The sequence below is a fragment of the Cnephaeus nilssonii genome, assembly GCF_951640355.1.
Source record: "Cnephaeus nilssonii genome assembly, chromosome: 2".
Lineage (NCBI taxonomy): Eukaryota > Metazoa > Chordata > Mammalia > Chiroptera > Vespertilionidae > Cnephaeus > Cnephaeus nilssonii.
The window spans coordinates 75,533,963-75,551,156 of record NC_137073.1 but is presented as its reverse complement, the minus strand read 5'-3'; the positions used below and the strand labels follow the sequence as shown (position 1 = coordinate 75,551,156).

The 17,194-nt window shown below is 49.0% G+C and overlaps 1 protein-coding gene across 3 annotated transcripts in view; it reads right to left on the bottom strand.

Annotated features, from left to right (window-relative positions):
- Positions 1 to 14,964, bottom strand: part of GCNT4 (glucosaminyl (N-acetyl) transferase 4) — a 28,141-nt gene extending 13,177 nt beyond the window's left edge. The window contains exon 1 of one of the 3 annotated variants that reach the window (XM_079784890.1): positions 14,571 to 14,964. Coding sequence is in view for 1 of the 3 variants with exons in the window: in XM_079784889.1 (XP_079641015.1) it covers positions 13,618 to 13,805 (188 nt within the window). In the remaining 2 variants the exon portion in view is untranslated. Of the gene's footprint in view, positions 1 to 13,186; positions 13,560 to 13,617; positions 14,540 to 14,570 lie in introns of those variants that run through there. The other 2 variants (XM_079784889.1, XM_079784891.1) reach the window with 2 other exon arrangements.
- Between the last annotated feature and the right edge of the window lie 2,230 nt (positions 14,965 to 17,194).

The following is a 17,194-nucleotide window of genomic DNA, read 5'->3' as shown; positions in this document are numbered from 1 at the left end:
TAAGAGCAGGAAACAATAAGGAGGCAAAATAGAAGACAATACAAATTGAGAACGAACAGTCCTAAATGGTAAGAGGGGATAGTGTCAGAAAGGAAAGGAAAAGGTTTTCCATTCTCTGTTTATGAAAGTCAACATCTTCATTAAATAAATAAAAACCAGAAAGTCAGAAAAGTCTCAGAGAAAAATACAGCTCCTTAGTAATCCACCTCCCCTGCGTAAGGACACTCTGTGGGTGATGTGTCCTTCCAAACTGTTTTCAATACACCTTGTTGGGTGTTTTTTTGTTTGTTTTTGTTTTTGGCTTGCTTTTTAATAAGAAGTCTCACTATATAGCACCGTCTTATGTTTCTTTCATTTCACAGTATACTGTGAACAAGTCCTAACCTAAACTGGGACTTTAAATTGTTAGAGGGTGATTTCGAACAGGGGTCAACATACTTCTCTATAGGAAGAAAACATTTAAAGAATAGCATTTACTTTTCTGAGCCTTCTCCACCAAGGCTTAATTAATTAATCCACACTTCCTGATAAGCCTGGGAGCAAAATTTTAAAACTGACAAGGACTTTAATGGTGATCGAGTTCAAATTCCTCCTTCTCTAAATGAGGAAACAGGCCAACCCATCATTTAACACCGTCCCATTCTTGGGATGCTGGGAACATGTTTTCCCCATTGAATACATGTTTGTACATCCACCTGAGCCCCTCAAGGGATTGGACAGAGCAGGGACCTCTAGGCCCCATATCCGGGCCCCTCTGGGTAGCGTTCTATCCATCCCAGCTCCACAGTCCCCTCCACTTAGGGTTCTGGCCAAAGTCAACACAAGTCTCCATGCTGCCTGAGTCACTGGGCACATACCTGCCCCTCCTAATGGTCTAGATCTGTGGTCGGCAAACTGCAGCTCGCGAGCCATATGTGGCTCTTTGGCCCCTTGATTGTGGCTCTTCCACAAAATACCATGGCCTGGGCAAGTCTATTTTGAAGAAGTGGCATTAGAAGAAGTTTAAGTTTAAAAAATTTGGCTCTCAAAAGAAATTTCAATCGTTGTACTGTTGATATTTGGCTCTGTTGACTAATGAGTTTGCCTACCACTGGTCTAGATCACTAGAACTATTTACATTTTCTTGTTTACTAGAGGCCCGATGCACGAAATTCGTGCAAGCTCGGCCCTCGCAGCCGCGGCAGCTTGCCTCGGCCTTCACAGCCCCGGCTTTGTCCAGAAGGTCTCCCAGAAGGTTGTCCAGAAGGATGTCCAGAAGATCATTCGGCTGTCTGGTCTAATTAGCATATTATGCTTTTATTATTATAGATTCCACTCAATACGCCTATGAGGCAGGTACTATCATTATCCTCATTTTTCAGATCAGGAAATTGAGTCACAGAGGATATATGTGGAGGAGCCAGTATTCTCAACTATGGCCCAATTTTAGAGCCTACACTTTTTTAAAAAAATATATATATTTTTTAAAGATTTCAGAGAGGAAAGGAGAGGGAGAGAGAGATAGAAACATGAATGATGAGAGAGAATCATTGATTGGCTGCCTCCTGCACGCCCCACACTGGGATCAAGCTCCCAACCCAGGCATGTGCCCCGAACAGGAATTGAACCGTGACCTCCTGGTTCATACATTGATGCTCAACCACTGAGCCACACCAGCCGGGCATAGAGCCTATACTTTTAACCACAATGCGAGGCTGCCTCTCCAAGCTCTTGACAGTAGCAAAACCCATCCAGAAAGTATTTTGAATCCTTTCCACCCACCCCTTTCCACTCCATCAGAACCTCTCTAATCCAAGGCAGCATCCACTCCTGCCCACCTATGAAATAACCTCCTCACCGGCTTCCTTTGCTTCCTCTAATCCATTCCCTGTACGGCAGCCAGAAAGATCTTTTAAACACATCAGTCCGATCACTCCCCCTCCCTCGTCTCACTCCCAACACTTAAAGTCCTCCACTGGGGTTTCATTGCACTTAGAATAAAATCAGAAATTGTTCCCATGGCCACAAGGCCCAGTGGTTCCTGCCCCTGCCCTCCTCTCCAACTTCATCTTATTCTGCTCATTATACTCTAAGCCACCCCAGCCTCGACAATTTCCTAGGACACCAGCTTCTTCCCTGCCTCAGGACCTTCGTACGGCTGTCCCCATGTTCAGACCGCTCTCCCTCGGGCCCTGGCCTGCAGGCCCCTCACATCCCTCAATGTGGGAGGAATGTCCTTCCCTGGGATCCTCTCTGATCATCCTCTCGACTCTCTCAAGTCCTTGTTTTCTTCTGAGCACTTATCACAGTGGCAGTTACTTTGTTAGCCTGTTTATTTCTGTCTCCTGGTCAGGCCTCTGTCTGTTTTCTCAACATGTAGGTTTTATTTTAGGTTAATATAATAAAGAATTTAAAAGACTGTTTAGTTAAAAAACTAAACATCCTGCCCTGGCCGGTAGCTCAGTGGTTGAAGTGTTGGCCTACACACTGAAAGGTCACCTGTTCGATTCCAGGTCAAGGGCACAGGCCTGGGTTGCAGGTTCAATCCCCCCAGCCCAATCCAGCGTGTGTGAGAGGCCACCAATTGATGTGTCTCTCTCACATTAATGTTTCTCTCTCTCTTTCTCTCCTCCTCCCTCCCTCTCTTCCACGCTCTCTAAAAATCAATGGAAAAATACCTTCCGGTGAGGATTAACGAACCAACAACAAAAATCTAAGCAAACTTATGCCAACTGTATAGAACAGTAAAAGCAGACGCTTCAGATTTCCATACAAACTATAATGTTACAATCATTAGGACAGTGTGGTGCTGTGCTAGAATGGAGAGAGCAATGCGCTGAAATTCAGAAACAGACCTGGGAGGTAACGCTTTTGTCTATGGCTGTGGAAGAGGCGGCCAGTTACCGTGCAAGACCCACCCTTCCTTTCTTCTGTACTAGGAGAACCCTACATTGTTGTAGCAGAAACGTGCCCCTCCGTTCTAGAGGACCAGTCAGTGAAATATAATGCCAGTCTCTGGGAAAGTTCTTTAAAAACCCTAATCTGGGGGGACGTATGCCATGTTGTTATCTATTCCCCTTGGTCCATTTTTCTGCCTGAACTCCAACATGGCGGCTAGCATTGTAGCTGCCATCTCGGCACCATGAAGCACCAGGTCAAGCGAGTGTCAGAGACCTCAGCCCCCAAACCTCAAACCACTGGGCCAGCAGCAGCAAAGGCCCACTCTGCGTTATCATATGAGAAAAACAACACCCTTCTATGTTTAAGATGACCATATGGAAAGAGTAATGCTTCACACACACACACACACACACACACACACACAAGCTTAAATTTAAACCAGGCTAACATGTCCACTTATACAACAGTACAATCCCATATATAGCCAAGTGCAAAATTATGTGTCTCAGATGATGCTGAATGTCTGTCTCATCCATCTGTACGTAGAGGCAGATGGAGGCTTCGGGTAAACATTGGAAGGAAAGCAGACTCCAAGATTTACCGAACTGACTCTGATGTTGGCATGAACGGGGCAGCCTGCTCCCCAAACCTCAGGTAAGCACGGCTCAGCTTACGGCAAACCTCCTTTGGTCTGGTTCTGGCCACGGGCAGGGGGCAGGCCACGTGATTGCTGAAAGTCACCTTACAGGTGAGCAGCCTTCTGGAGAGCTCGTTGTAACAAGCTCGTTACAAAGAAAAGGTATCAGTGTCCTGTAGGGTGAACCACACTGAGCGGTTGTGAGTCACTCTCTCGTTCCTCCCCGACCTGCCTGACCCCATTCCTCTCCTCCCTGCCACACACTTGACACCCCGCTCCCCGTCTTACCCTCCTGCTCTACCTCTGTGTACAACATCATGGGTTTGGAATGTAAAGTCGACAGTTCTGAATTTCAGTCCTGACTGCCCTAACGAGCTGTCACTAATCTTGTTACCCCCCTGCTTCCTCATCGGTGAGAGAGGGCCCGGGGGCTGACTCACAGGGCACTGTGGGGACAGAGCTCACACACGGGCACACGGGCACACGGGCCGCAGGAGGGTAAGGGGCGGAAAGCAGTTAAACAACAGCCGGAGGAGGAGCACCAAGTTTCACAAAGCAGGGCTGTTCTCCTAACGGGCACTGGACTCCATCCTCAACATGCCGCCGCAACCCCCCACACCCCCACACCCCCATGTCTGCACGCAGAGACCGCCTCCCAGAGGCAGCCGTGGGGGTCCCCCCACCCCCCGCCCCGCAGAATGGTGCTGAAGCCCCATCAAAGCCTTCTCACCATCAAGGGGAATCAGACGGCTGCCCACTGTGCTAGTCTTACGACTTTTCTGTAGGTTTAAAATGTTTTAAAACAGCTTCCTTTTTAAAAATATATATTTTATTGATTTTTTACAGAGAGGAAGAGAGAGGGATAGAGAGTTAGAAACATCGATGAGAGAGAAATATCGATCAGCTGCCTCTTGCACACCCCCTACTGGGGATGTGCCTGCAACCAAGGTACATGCCCTTGACCGGAATCGAACCTGGGACCCTTGAGTCTGCAGGCTGATGCTCTATCCACTGAGCCACACCGGTTTCGGCAAATAGCTTCCGTTTTGTTTGCTTGTTTTTGTGTGTGTGTGTGGGGGGGGGGGGATAACGGGGACTAAATGCCTTTGAACATCCCTGGCTTGTATAAGGATTCAGATGTCCATTCTGAGCAGCACCGTCTTAAATATCTTTACAAGCCTGGTGTCACTGCCGGCCTCTCTATAAATAAACTTCCTGAGTATTACCTGCTTAACGTCTTGGTTATAAAAATAACTTCTGTTGTTCCATATTTATGAATTAATTGTTAATATATGCACTTTATACTATTTTATTGTCATAAAATATATAACATAAAGTTTACAGTTTTAACCGGTTTTATGGGTACAGTTCTGTGGCATTAAGTACATTCACTGGTTTGTAGCCAATACCACCATCCATCCACAGAACTTCTTCTTGCCCAACTGAAACTCAGTACCCATTACACACAAACTTCCATTTCTCTCCTCCTCCCAGCCCCTGGCAACCACCATTCTACTTTCTCTTTATATGAACTTGACTACTCTGGGAACCTCATATAGGAGGAATCAGACAACATTTGCCTTTTTGCGACTGGCTCAGATTACTTAACACATGTCTTCAAGTTTCATCCATTTTCTTCCTTTTAAGGCTGAATAATATTCCATTGTATGTATAGACCGCATTTTGTTTATCCATTTGTCTGTCCATGGACACTTGCATTGATTGCTCCCATCTTTTGGCTCTTGCGAATAATGCTGCTATGAACATGGGTGTTCAAATATCTGTCATGTCCCTGCTTTCGCTTCTTTTGGGTACATATCTTATATACATGCCTTTATGCTCATATAGCCTACTTCTATCCCCCTTCAGTTGGTTGCCCATCCATCCAGCAAACATTGACTGTGGTCCCACCATGTGCTAGGCAGGCACTATACTAGATTCTGGGGAGATACAACTAGAAACTGTGCTGCCCAGGAGAATACAGAGAGAAACAGTGAGGTCCTGGGCCACTTGAACACAATCTCCAGAAATCCCAGTCATTTTGTGACATTTAAATTTTATTGTAGCGACAATTCCCCAGAAAAGGCCACTAGCTAGCAGTTGGAAATGCTTCTTTTATTCAGGGATTTTCATGCCATGGTATTGACTGTATGTTCCTCCTGTCTTAGGATCCCTCCCCTGGGCCCCACCCCTTTCTTCAGCTCCAGAATCTCCATATGATTCTTTTCAAATATATTTTTTTTATTGATTTTAGAGAGAGGGAAGGAGAGGGAGAGAGAAAGAGAAACATCGATCGGCTGTCTCCTGCTCATCCCCTACTGGGGATCAAGCCCACAACCTGGGCATGTGCCCCGACTGGGAATTGAACTGGTGACCTTTTGGTGCATGGGATGACGCTCAACCTACTGAGCCAAACTGGCCAGGGCTCCATATCATTCTACTAGCATGTTTTCATGATCCAGTCTTCACACTTTAATTTGTATCTACCTGTGTGTCATCCCACCTGTTTCTCTCCTGACCCATCTGATGCTACATCCATCTGCCTTTGCCTGCCTCAGAGCAGGGCAGGGTGGGTGCCAGAAAGGCCAAAGGGAGAACCTGGTGGAAGATGATGACTGGCAGAGAGAGCCTCTCCTTTTAGTAAATGTGGGGGGAGTGGGAGGAGGGCGGAAAAAGGATGCAACAGTTTAAATATTCCAAATATGCTGCAATGATGCAGAGGAGTAGAAGGAAAAGAAACCTGGGCAAGCAAGGACCTGTGCTGAGACTGTTCTTCCTGGTCTGGGCACCAGAGCCCACCCTCTGCTGCCATCGGAACCAGCAGCTTTGTCACAGGTTGTCCACATCTGGCAGAGGCCCGTGGCATGCCAGCGCTCACAGAGCCTCTGGAAACAGGCCCAACCTATCCAAAGGCCGACAGGCCGCCTGTCCAGGCTGAGCACAGGAAGCCCTCCTCCAAAGGGACTGCCTGGTCCATTTCTCCCTTAACTAGATCAGAACACAACAAAGGGGGACAGACAGAGGAGGCATGAAAGGAAAGAGCTAGAAGAACCGAGTGTTCATGGACGTTTACTTGAGGTTACAAAGCGCTGCATTGGCACCAGACACGTTTCTCTGTTTGCTGCAGTAAGGGAGAACCCATCGAAAGAGGTTTGGTATTATCTTGGAAGAAGAAAGTCGTCTTGGATTTTTTTTGGAGATTTTTGCAGTTTGGTTTAAGGCTCCTCTTTCCGTGCAGGCGGAGGGAGGAAGAAGAGGGCGCCAGGAGGATTAGATAAGGGTCATGAAGAACAGTGTAGAATTCCAGGCACTGCTTCATGCCCTAGCAACCATGGCTAAAAGCATTCTTGCCATAAAGTTGTTTTGCTTTTGCCTTTTAAAGCATTTTTTGTGCAATGACATTATCTAGTTGTACTCCTTTAAGAATCATGTATGACAGATTGCTGACAGATATATGAAAAGATGCTCATCCTCACTAGCTGTAAGGTAAATGCAAGCCAAAACCACAATGAGATACCAGCTCACACCAGTTAGAATGCCTATTATCAACACAATAGGAAGTAGCAAGTGTTGGAGAGGGTGTGGAGAAAATGGAACCTTCACACCTGCTGGTGGGAATGTAAATTGGAGCAACCTCTATGGAAAACAGTATGGAGGGTCCTCTAAAAATTAAGAGCTACCATATGACCCAGCAATCCCTCTTATGGGTATCTACCCCCAAAATTGAAAACACTTATTCATAAAGTTATATGTGGCCCTGACCGGTTTGGCTCAGTGGATAGTGTCGGCCTGCAGACTGAAGGGTCCCAGGTTTGATTCTGATCAAGGGCATGTACCTTGGTTGCGGGCATATCCCCAGTAGGAGGTGTGCAGGAGGCAGCTGATCAATGTTTCTCTCTCATTGATGTTTCTAACTCTCTATCCCTCTCCCTTCCTCTCTGTAAAAAATCAATAAAATATATTTTCTTAAAAAAAGATATATGTGCCCTTATGTTCATTGCAGCACTGTTCACAATATCTAGGACATGGAAACAACTCAAGTGTCCTTCAATGGATGACTGGAAAAAGGGGACGTGGTTCCTACATACAATGGAATACTACTCAGCCATAAAAATGATGAAAATTTCCATTTGCGACAACATGGCTGTATCTTGAGAGTATCATGCTAAGTGAAGTAAGTCAGATGGAAAAAGATGAGAACCATATTTCACTCATATGGGGTATACAAAACAGAAATGAACAAACAAAACAAACAAACTTATTGACACAGATATCAGTATGGTGGTTACCAGAGGGGAAGTGGGGTGGAGGGAGAAGGAAGAAGGGAGAAGGTGAAGGGGGTCAAACATATGGTGATGGAAGGAGACTAGACTCTGGGTGGTGAGCATACAATGCAACATACATATGTCATCTTACCCCTATACATTTAATTTAAAAATCCTAAAAAAAAAAATCATGTGTGAGCAAAATTTTACATTATAAAATAACTTAAATCTCTTGGCTAAATATGGACTTGAGTTCTAGAGCTTGGGAGAAGGGAGTGTGCAGTGAAGCAGAGAGAACAAATGAGGCACAATTTTTACTTCCTATTATTTTGAAGTTTCTGAATTCAGCTTCATCTGACTGTAGATAAGTTGAAAATTACTTCTGTGTCACCTACAAAAAAATCTCAGTTGGTGGTCTAAACATAAGAGCGAGAAAGAAGCCTTCATCACAAACAGCTCCTGAGGAGAAGCCCGCCCACCTGGTGAGAACAGCTCTCCCCGGAGAGACTGCCGCGGAGCACTTGAGAACAGCAGTAATTTCAATGCAAACCACAATGGGACTGATGACAACTACTCTGATGTTAGGCCCACAAGGACTGCAAAAGATGCCAAGTTTTCAAGCCTCATTAACTGTGGGGAAGGCCTCTAACAAAAATACTCATATTGTTAATTCCTCAGGCCAGGACATCAGCGGCCAAATTGGCAGAGGACATGAAGGTTTCTACGAAAAAGGACAGAAATAGGACTCAAACAGATCTGGACAGACTTGCATCTAGTAAGATGAAACTTAACAGAGATAAAGACTAACACTTAGGTCCAAGAAATTAGCTGCACTTGTCCCAGATGGAGAAATGTGGTTCAACAGGAGCATCGATGGAGAACAGCTGTGTTTTGGCTGGCTCTATTATTTGGAAGAGTCTCTGTTTAGTATAAAACTGCCAGGTGAGTTTTTCTTTTAAAGGCAGCAAAACCAAATCAATGTGGTTCTCCCAGAGTGAGGATCACAGAGCTGCAGAACCCTAAAGGGATCTTAGAAAGCATCTTCCACCAGTTTAGACCTTGGGACAGAGAAGGGAGGGGTTTGTGTCTGGCCACAATTTTCTACAAGTTAAGCAGCACAGTGAGAAGCTAGTGACCACAAGAGGGAAATGAAAGGTTAAGACCAAAGAAGTGAAAATTCAAGAGGAATGAAAGCTGGGTCCAAATATATATATATATATATATATATATATATATATATATATATATATATATATATATATATATATTGATTTCAGAGAGGGAGAGGGAGAGAGAGATAGAAACATCAATGATGAGAATCATTGATTGGCTGCCTCCTATATACCCCCTACTGGGGATCAAGCCGGCAACCAGACCTGTGGCCTGCCCGGGAATTGAACCGTGACCTCCTGGGTTCATAGGTTGACACTCAACCACTAAGCCACACCACTGGGCTTGGCTCTAAATATTAAAATGCAGGTTGCTGGACCCAGAGGTCCCAATTCAGCAGATCTGGTGGGCTCAGAATTTGCATTTTCCAGGTGCAAATTAATAAGTTCCCAGATGATGCTGATGCAGCTGGTCTAGGGACCATACTTTGAGAACCACTGCTCTAAGTAACAAAATCATAGTTGTTCTTAAAATATATATATACTAGGTGTACTAGTTAATAATGCGGATTTTGTAATCAAAGAAAACATGATAATTTCAAGAGAAACACCAAAAGTGCTTTATTCAAAGTAATGTCCATCGCTAGCTACACATTTCCCCCATCTTTCAGGTAATTTGTGGATACCGTCCCAATAGAACTTTTCTTGTTTTGAGGCAAACCATTCAGAGACCCAATTTTCTACTTCTTCGTACGTTTTGAGGTGATGCCTGCTCTTCAGTCATTTGGTCGTCCCTCACTAACACCCCTGCCGGCCTGGTCGTAGGCAGCCATCTTGTGAGGGCATGAGGGTTAATTTGCATATTACCTCTTTATTATATAGGATATACATATATATATATATTTTTATTATTATTATTATTATTATTATTTTTTACTAAGACCTATCATTGTCAATGGCCTATTTCTTAGTAAGCCCAATTTAGGGAAACTTTATTGGTTTTAAAACTCCACACATTGGTATTTAAGATTATGCTTAAAAGTTCCACCTTTACTTTCTGACCCTTAGCGTTTTTTATTAGTTCAGCTTCATAAAGCAGACTTTGGTTTCTGCTTCATTTTCTGGCATTTTATGTAACAGGCCTTTTCTCTCTGGTTTTCTTCCACTTTTCCTTATTTTTCTAGTATACTCAGCAGAAAAGCTTTATCACACATTAAGATGTGACCTGCTTTTATCAAATGGTATCTGGCTGTTCACATCTTCTAGAATAGTAAATATTGATCCACTCCTTTCCCCAAAGCCCACACCAAGCCCATCATTCCCAGGGGCCCATTAGGGTTTGAAGCAGCTGCATTTAATTCCTCATTAATTTTGTTTGATCTTATGTACTTGAAGCTTCAGCCTTTAGATCTCACAAGGAAAATTACCAGCAGATGGAAATGCATATAAAGTGACATGTAAAGCAATGCAAATTAATACAAAACATATATCTCTACATCGTTTAGGAAAAGTCTGATATCTGCTTTGCTCCTCCGCGCTCTGGTGAGCGTCACGGGATCCTTTTATTATAATTAATTTAATTTTGTTTTATTTATTTTGTTTGTTACAGCTAATTTTAAAGAGCATCTGGAATCTGACACTTGTTGATATGCTAACCTGCCTGTGAGTTAGGCAAATGGGATCCTGGCCTTAACTTTGCTACTGTTCGGCTCTGAAGGGCTTGGACAGGTTCTCAAAATTCTCTAGGTCTCAGATTCTACATCTGGAAATGATGGAAACGACATCATCATAATACATCCACCAGCGCTAAGGCTTCCTGAGCACTATGTACCAGGCACAATGCACACACACACACACACACACACACACACACACACACACATTGGACATTCATGATGCACATGTGCCTACCTTGTGCAATCATCATACACACATTCATACATTGTACAGACACTGCACATACATAACGCACACATGCAATCCTCACAACAGCCTGCAAGAAGTCACCATAGAGCATGTACCCCTTAGGTGTGGTGCCATTTCAGAGGCCAGGAGACAGGAGACCAGGCAGAAAGGTCAGGGAGCTTGTACAAGGTCATGAGCTAGAGAGTGGTGGGGCCACTCCAGGGGCCACTCTCAGCCACTCTGCAGCTCTACTGTGTGATTTCCATCAATGTTTCTCCTAATCATTAAATTTGCATATCTACGAAGTAAAACTTCAAACTTCATAGACATAAGTGCTTCAAAATTTGTCTTAGTAAGATGTTGAAATTTGTTACATGAGTTTGATATCAAAATGCCAGCATGACCAGTCTGTTTTTACCTAATGCTCCCAGAGTGGAAGGGGCTCCAGATATCCCGTATGTTCATCCCCTCCTTCCCACGCGTTCATTCCATTCACAGATCAATGTGTGCAGCTCTCTCATCTTAAAAAAGCCAGCCCCTGCCCGGCTGGTGTGGCTCAGTGGTTAAGCATCAACCTATGATGAAGAGGTCACGAGTTCAATTCCTGGTCAGGGCACATGCCCAGATGATGGGCTCAATCACCATTAAGGAGTGTGCAGGAGGCAGTCAATAAATGATTCTCTCTCATTGATGTTTCTCTCTCTCTCTCTCCCTCTCCATGCCTCTCTGAAATCAATAAATATATATTTTTTTAAAAAGCCAACACTCTGTCCCACCTCTCATTCAAGGGGCAATTTCTAGGGAGGTTAAGTGTAGCCCCGCGCGCGCGCGCACACACACACACACACACACACACACCCCACGATGCTCACTCCCACTGCAGCTTAGGTGGAGATCCAGCACCGCCCTGGTTTTCCTCCACCTTTTCCCATGAAGGCAGGGGCTTTTTTCGAGGTCCACACCCCTCCCCCAGCCCACCCCAGGCTTAAAACAACAGGTGACCCCCAGCTCTTAATCTTCGGCCTGCTCTATCCAGACACTGAAGTATTTCCACTCTCAAAGCCTAGAAAGCAGCTCAGAGTCAACAAAACCAAATCCGCCCCCAAATCCTCCCCAAATCCGCCCCTCCTCCACTGTTCCCTCTTTTGCACATGGCAGCACCACATACCCAAGTGCTCAAGCTTAAACTCAGCGGCGTCACCCTGCACTCTCACACCCTACACAAAACTAGTCACCAGGTCACTCCGAGGTCTGCCGTCAATCCACCCACCTGTGTCATCCCTGCTGCCACGACCTCAGCCGAGGCCACCAGGCCTTCTCACTGGCCTGGAACCAGCCCTGTCTCCTTGAAGGGCTGTCAAGTCCATTTCCCACACAGCCACTGCAGCTTTGAACGTAACTCTCACCAGGACACTTTCCGATGTGAAACAGTCCTGAGGATCAATTCTGCAAGATGGCCCAAAGATCGGGCATCACCTAGCCCTGGTACCTGCTGACCTCAGCTGGTGCCGTCCTCCCCCAGGTCACACTAGACGGAACAGTCCCTGCTCTCCCCTCCTCAGCCTCCGGGCACACCCTTCCCTGGGCGAGCACACTCCCCCTTTTCTCCTTTGCCTCCTCCCACTTAGTTTATGCAGCTCCTACTCATCCTTCAGGTTCTAACTTAAGTCTCCCCCAGAAGGCCTCCTTCCTTCACCCCAGCACCCAGTACTGCCAGGCACACAGTACGTGCTCAGTAAATGTGGGTTGATGAAGCGCCTTTCCAACCTTGCATTACAGAATCCTGTCTTACTGCTGCTTTCTTCCTGCCTTTGAAGCTGGCCTAGTTTTACTCCCAGTCCGTGGTGCTATAAGCCCCAGGCCCCCAACACTAGTGGTCCCACTGGCTGGTGATTCTCAAGGGAGAGAGAGCAGAAGCTGGGCACTCTCTGTAGAGTCTTATGTCTCTACCTGCTCCTGCCTCCATGACCCACGTTCACGCAAAGTTAGTTCCATAACGATGTACCGCCCTGTCCTGAGGGCACTTGGCCTGGCGCCATCGAGTGAGAATTTGGACTAACTGCCCAATGGTGCCATTCACCCCCACAAACCACCTCTCTGCCGACTGTGTGGCATTTAGCAAATCACTGTAAACGTGACCTCCCAACGGAATGGGTCCAAGTCATAACCAGGAGGGAACACTTCTCCCCCACTCCCAAAGGAAACTCCCCAGTCTTTCCCACAGACGTTCAGTGCCCCACAACCCGATTCTGTGGTTCTTCCGCTGTGTGCTTCTCCGCAAAGGCAAGTGAAACAACGATTCAACCGCATCTTAACTGGTCATTTCTCACGGCGAAATGGATCCTTAGGAAGCGCGACAGAGAAACGGCTCTCTGCAACGATTCGCTTACCTTTATTAAGGGTTTTACTTCCTCGTGACACTGTCAACAAGAACTGCGCGAAGGACAGGCTCTAGAATGCCTTGGATAGGTGGCTGCATGGAAAGGCCACGTTTGCGCGAGTAAGACAAGACCCAAAGGGGTGGCTTTCCTGTCTGCCAAACAACGTGGACACTTAACATGGTCTATCCCCAACTCCCTCGATAGTCTGTTTGCTGCTTTTTGATTTTGAGGAAGAGAAAAGACAAGTGCCTCAAGGCTAACGCCAGCTCCCCACCGGCCCAGACGGACGACAATACACAAGTTTCCTCGGCTACAACCACGAGAGAAAAAAAAAATCCTCCCCCAAGCGGGACAGCGTGGTTCTGAAATTAACACAACAATGCCGCCCGCCAGCTCCGTTAGCCGAAGGAAAGACGGTAAGCCGACTCCGGGGTGCGCACCTCCTGGCTCGGATCCCCGGAGGCCCCAGCCCGCCGGGAGGGCGCCGCCACGTCGCGGGGGATGGAGGGTTCCCGGCCGCTCCGCCGCGCCAGCGCCAGACCTTAGCAGCGCCGAGGATCGTCCCCGCCGAGGGCGCCGCGGGGAGGTCAGTCCCGCAGCCTCCGGCGCCCGAACTATTAGGAGACATCCCCACCCCCGATCCACACACCTTGTCCTATTGGGGAAGCCGGGGAAGCAGCCCGTTCCCGCGGGCGCCGCCCCCCTCTCCCGCCCCTTCGCCTCCCGCCGCCCGGGGGCCGGGACGCCCAGGTCGTGGGCAGCGGGGCCGGGCCCCGCAGGTCCAGGTCCCGGGGAAAGGCTAGCAGGAGGGTCCGAAGACACGGGCGTGGGGACCCCGTCCTTCGGCTCCCCTCCCCTGGGCGAGTCTAGGTGGCCCTCCGGCCAGGAGGACCAAGACGGCGGGCCCCGGCCCGGGAAAGGCGCATCCCGGCAGCCGCGTCCTCACCCGGGGGGAGAGTCCAGAGAAAACCCTGGGGCGCGCGCGGCTACTCCGGCCACCCCGCTGCGCTCTGCCCCCGGGGCCGGGGTGCGGACCCGCGGACCCCATCTCCCAGGACGCCCTCGCCCTACACACGCCGGCCGCCCCGCACCCTCCGCCCGCGTCCCCAGGGAACTTCCAGCGTCCGGCCTCCGCCCGGGGCCCTGAAGTTGCTGCGCACGGCGGAGCCGCCGTCCGGTGCCCGCACCGGCCTGGGGACACCCGCAGGCTCAGCCCAGGATCCGAGCGACTTCCCCGGCCGATCCCCGCCCCCATCTCTCGAGAGGGACGGGCGCCCAGGTTTTCCCCGGAGGTAAAGTGAAAGTCGCGAGGAAGAGAGGGTCCGGACGTCCCGGCCTCCCAGCGGCTGGGACAGGGGCCCCGCACCGCCGCCGCGGGGCCAAGTCGACTTACGAAAGAGAGCGGGCAGCCCCGAAGCGGGGTCCCCTCGGCTGCTGAGGTCGTCCTGGAGGGGGGGGCCTCGGCTGCGCTCCGGACTCCCGGCCCCTCTGCCCCCGCGGGTGGCTCCCGCCTTCCCCGGCACCTCGGCGGCGCGCCCTGCCAAGCAGCGGCTGTCCCTCCGCCGGGGGTGGGAGAGCGCCGAGCGGCCCCCGTGACGTGGAGGGGAAAGGAGGAGCGCCGCCGCCGCGCTCCCGCAGAGGGAGCTCCCGGCCCCGCGCTCCGGGGTCCCGGCCCCGCGCTCCGGGCAAAGTTCCCAGGCGCGCGCGGCGCACGCTCCGCTCGGGTCGAGCCGCGGCTGCCCCGAGCGTCACTCAGGTTCGGTCCCCTCCCCGCGTTAAACAGACCAGAAACCCGAGGCCTGAAGAGCCGAGCGACTTGCCCCAAGTTGCTCAGAGAGCGGTGGTGACAAAGCAAACTCACATCTGCGTCTTCTTGCTCCCCGCTCCCCCCTCCCCCTCCCACCCCCCGAAGGCTGGGCTCCGCGAGGCTCGGCTTTGCGGGACTCGCCCGCTTCCATTGTCCCGCGCAGCCTGGAGAAATGTCATCGAGGAGCAGCGTGGGAAGGTGGCGCTTTATGCCCAGTAAATAGAGTACAAAGTTGTTTCTTTCAATCAGTGCCTACATGCCAGACAGACACCGCGGCTTCCTCTTCACCCGCAAGCGGGGTGAGGGTGGCGGGCTGCGGGCGCGGTATCCGGTACCAATCCTGCTCACCCCAACACTGCCTGAAAGCAGGCACACGCCTGTAGCCAATTGGGCAATGTCTACCTCTCTGCCCGCGTAGCGGGTTCCTGTGCGTACGCTGACTTTATTAAACGCGTGCTCGCTCTGCGCTCTGCTCCTAATTCAGTCCTGCACTCGCAGGCGCCCCCGCGGTGCTCCCCCCTTCACGGCCAGAGCTCCGAGGGTCTGCCTGGTGGGGCGGGGAGCGCACCAGGAAAGCCACCCAGCTGGTTTCTTCACTCCTTCCTCCGCGGTCTACGGTGACTGTGTGCCTGGCTGGTTGGTGGGATCTGAAAAGGACCTGGTAATCCGGCTAGGAGTCCCGAAAGGGATCCCATATTCTTTTCTCCCAGGATCTAGAGTCTGTCCACAGTAATAGAGACTCTGAGACTACCCTGCCCTTTACAAAGTTCCCTGTTCTCAGGGGGAGCAAGTAATATCCATTTTACAGGCTTATTTTCAAGCAAATGGCTAGTTTTGCACTCATCTTTTTCCCAGTGGGAAAGTCACTCATTCACTCCTCTGGTCTCCCTCATTTGCACATCATGGTGATGATGGCGATGGTGATGGTGATGATAATGACAAAAACAACCGAGGCTTCCATTATCCATCAATGGTGCTATTCTAAGCAATTTATGCAGATTAACTCTTTCATCCTTACAGCCTTAGGAGGGAGGTGCCATTTCTATTCTGATTTTACAGATGAGGAGAGGGAGGCAAGTGAGGTGAAATAATTTGCCAGTAAGTGGCGGCCCAGAACCCAGAGTGGGAGGTCTACCCTGGTGTCCATGCTGTTAACAACTGAGGAAACTGAGGCCTCCAGGACTGGAATCCAAATGGTTCACCAGCCACCAGCAGCCGGCTCACACGTGGGCCTCCAGGTATCTCAGGAAGGCTGCCAGGAAATCCACACGCACACTCCCAACTAGGTCCATTTTACCATTTTGAATCTATGATATCATAAAGTGGTTATCCATTTAACTCGCTCTACTATCTCCAACTCCCAGACCAACCTTCTTGTCATAAAGAGAACTGTGTCTATGATGGGACTTTAAAAACACCATTAACATGAATTCTGTAAACTTTGTTTTAGATTGTTCTACACTCAGACCATACCCAGCTCTCTCCCTGTCCTGTCCACCCACTGCCTTCACTTAACCCTTTCCTTCCCTTGAAACCGCGCTCAGATCAGCACCTTCAGAAAGCAGTTGCCCGAGGATGGATGGTGGCTCCAGAAGGCCTCTGCCAAGTGCCACAGCATGCTCAGCATTCCCAGGGGCGTTTCCCGGGGCTGCTGTAACAAACTGGGTGACTTACAGCTGCAGAAATGGATTCTTTCGTGGTCGTGGAGGCCAGAAGCCGGAAACCAAGGTGTTGGCAGAGCTATGATCCTTCTGAAGGGAAGACTCCTCTGCCTCTGAGCTTGTGGTGGTTGCTGCCCGTCCTTGGTGTTCCTTTTTGCAGCTGCCTCATTTCAATCTCTGCCTCCACCATTGCGTAGCCTTCTTTTCCTGTGTCTCCTCTGTGTCCAAACTTCTCTCTTCTATAAAGAATACAAGACATTGGATTTATGGCCACTCTGATCAGTATGGCCTCATCTTAACTTGATTACATATGCATATACATGAATTTTGGAGGGACCTTATTCAACCCAGTACAATGGTCAAAAGTTAACATTGTTAGTGAAAATGTGTTGCTTGAGTTGAGAATGCAAAGAGATATAAGTCACAGTCCCTGCCCTCAAAGAAAGACACTGTAGCTACAGAGGTAGTCCCTGCACCCAGAACATAACTAACCAACAAGACAGGGGATGCTAAGAGCCAACTGACTGGGACAAAAGACAGTTCATGGGC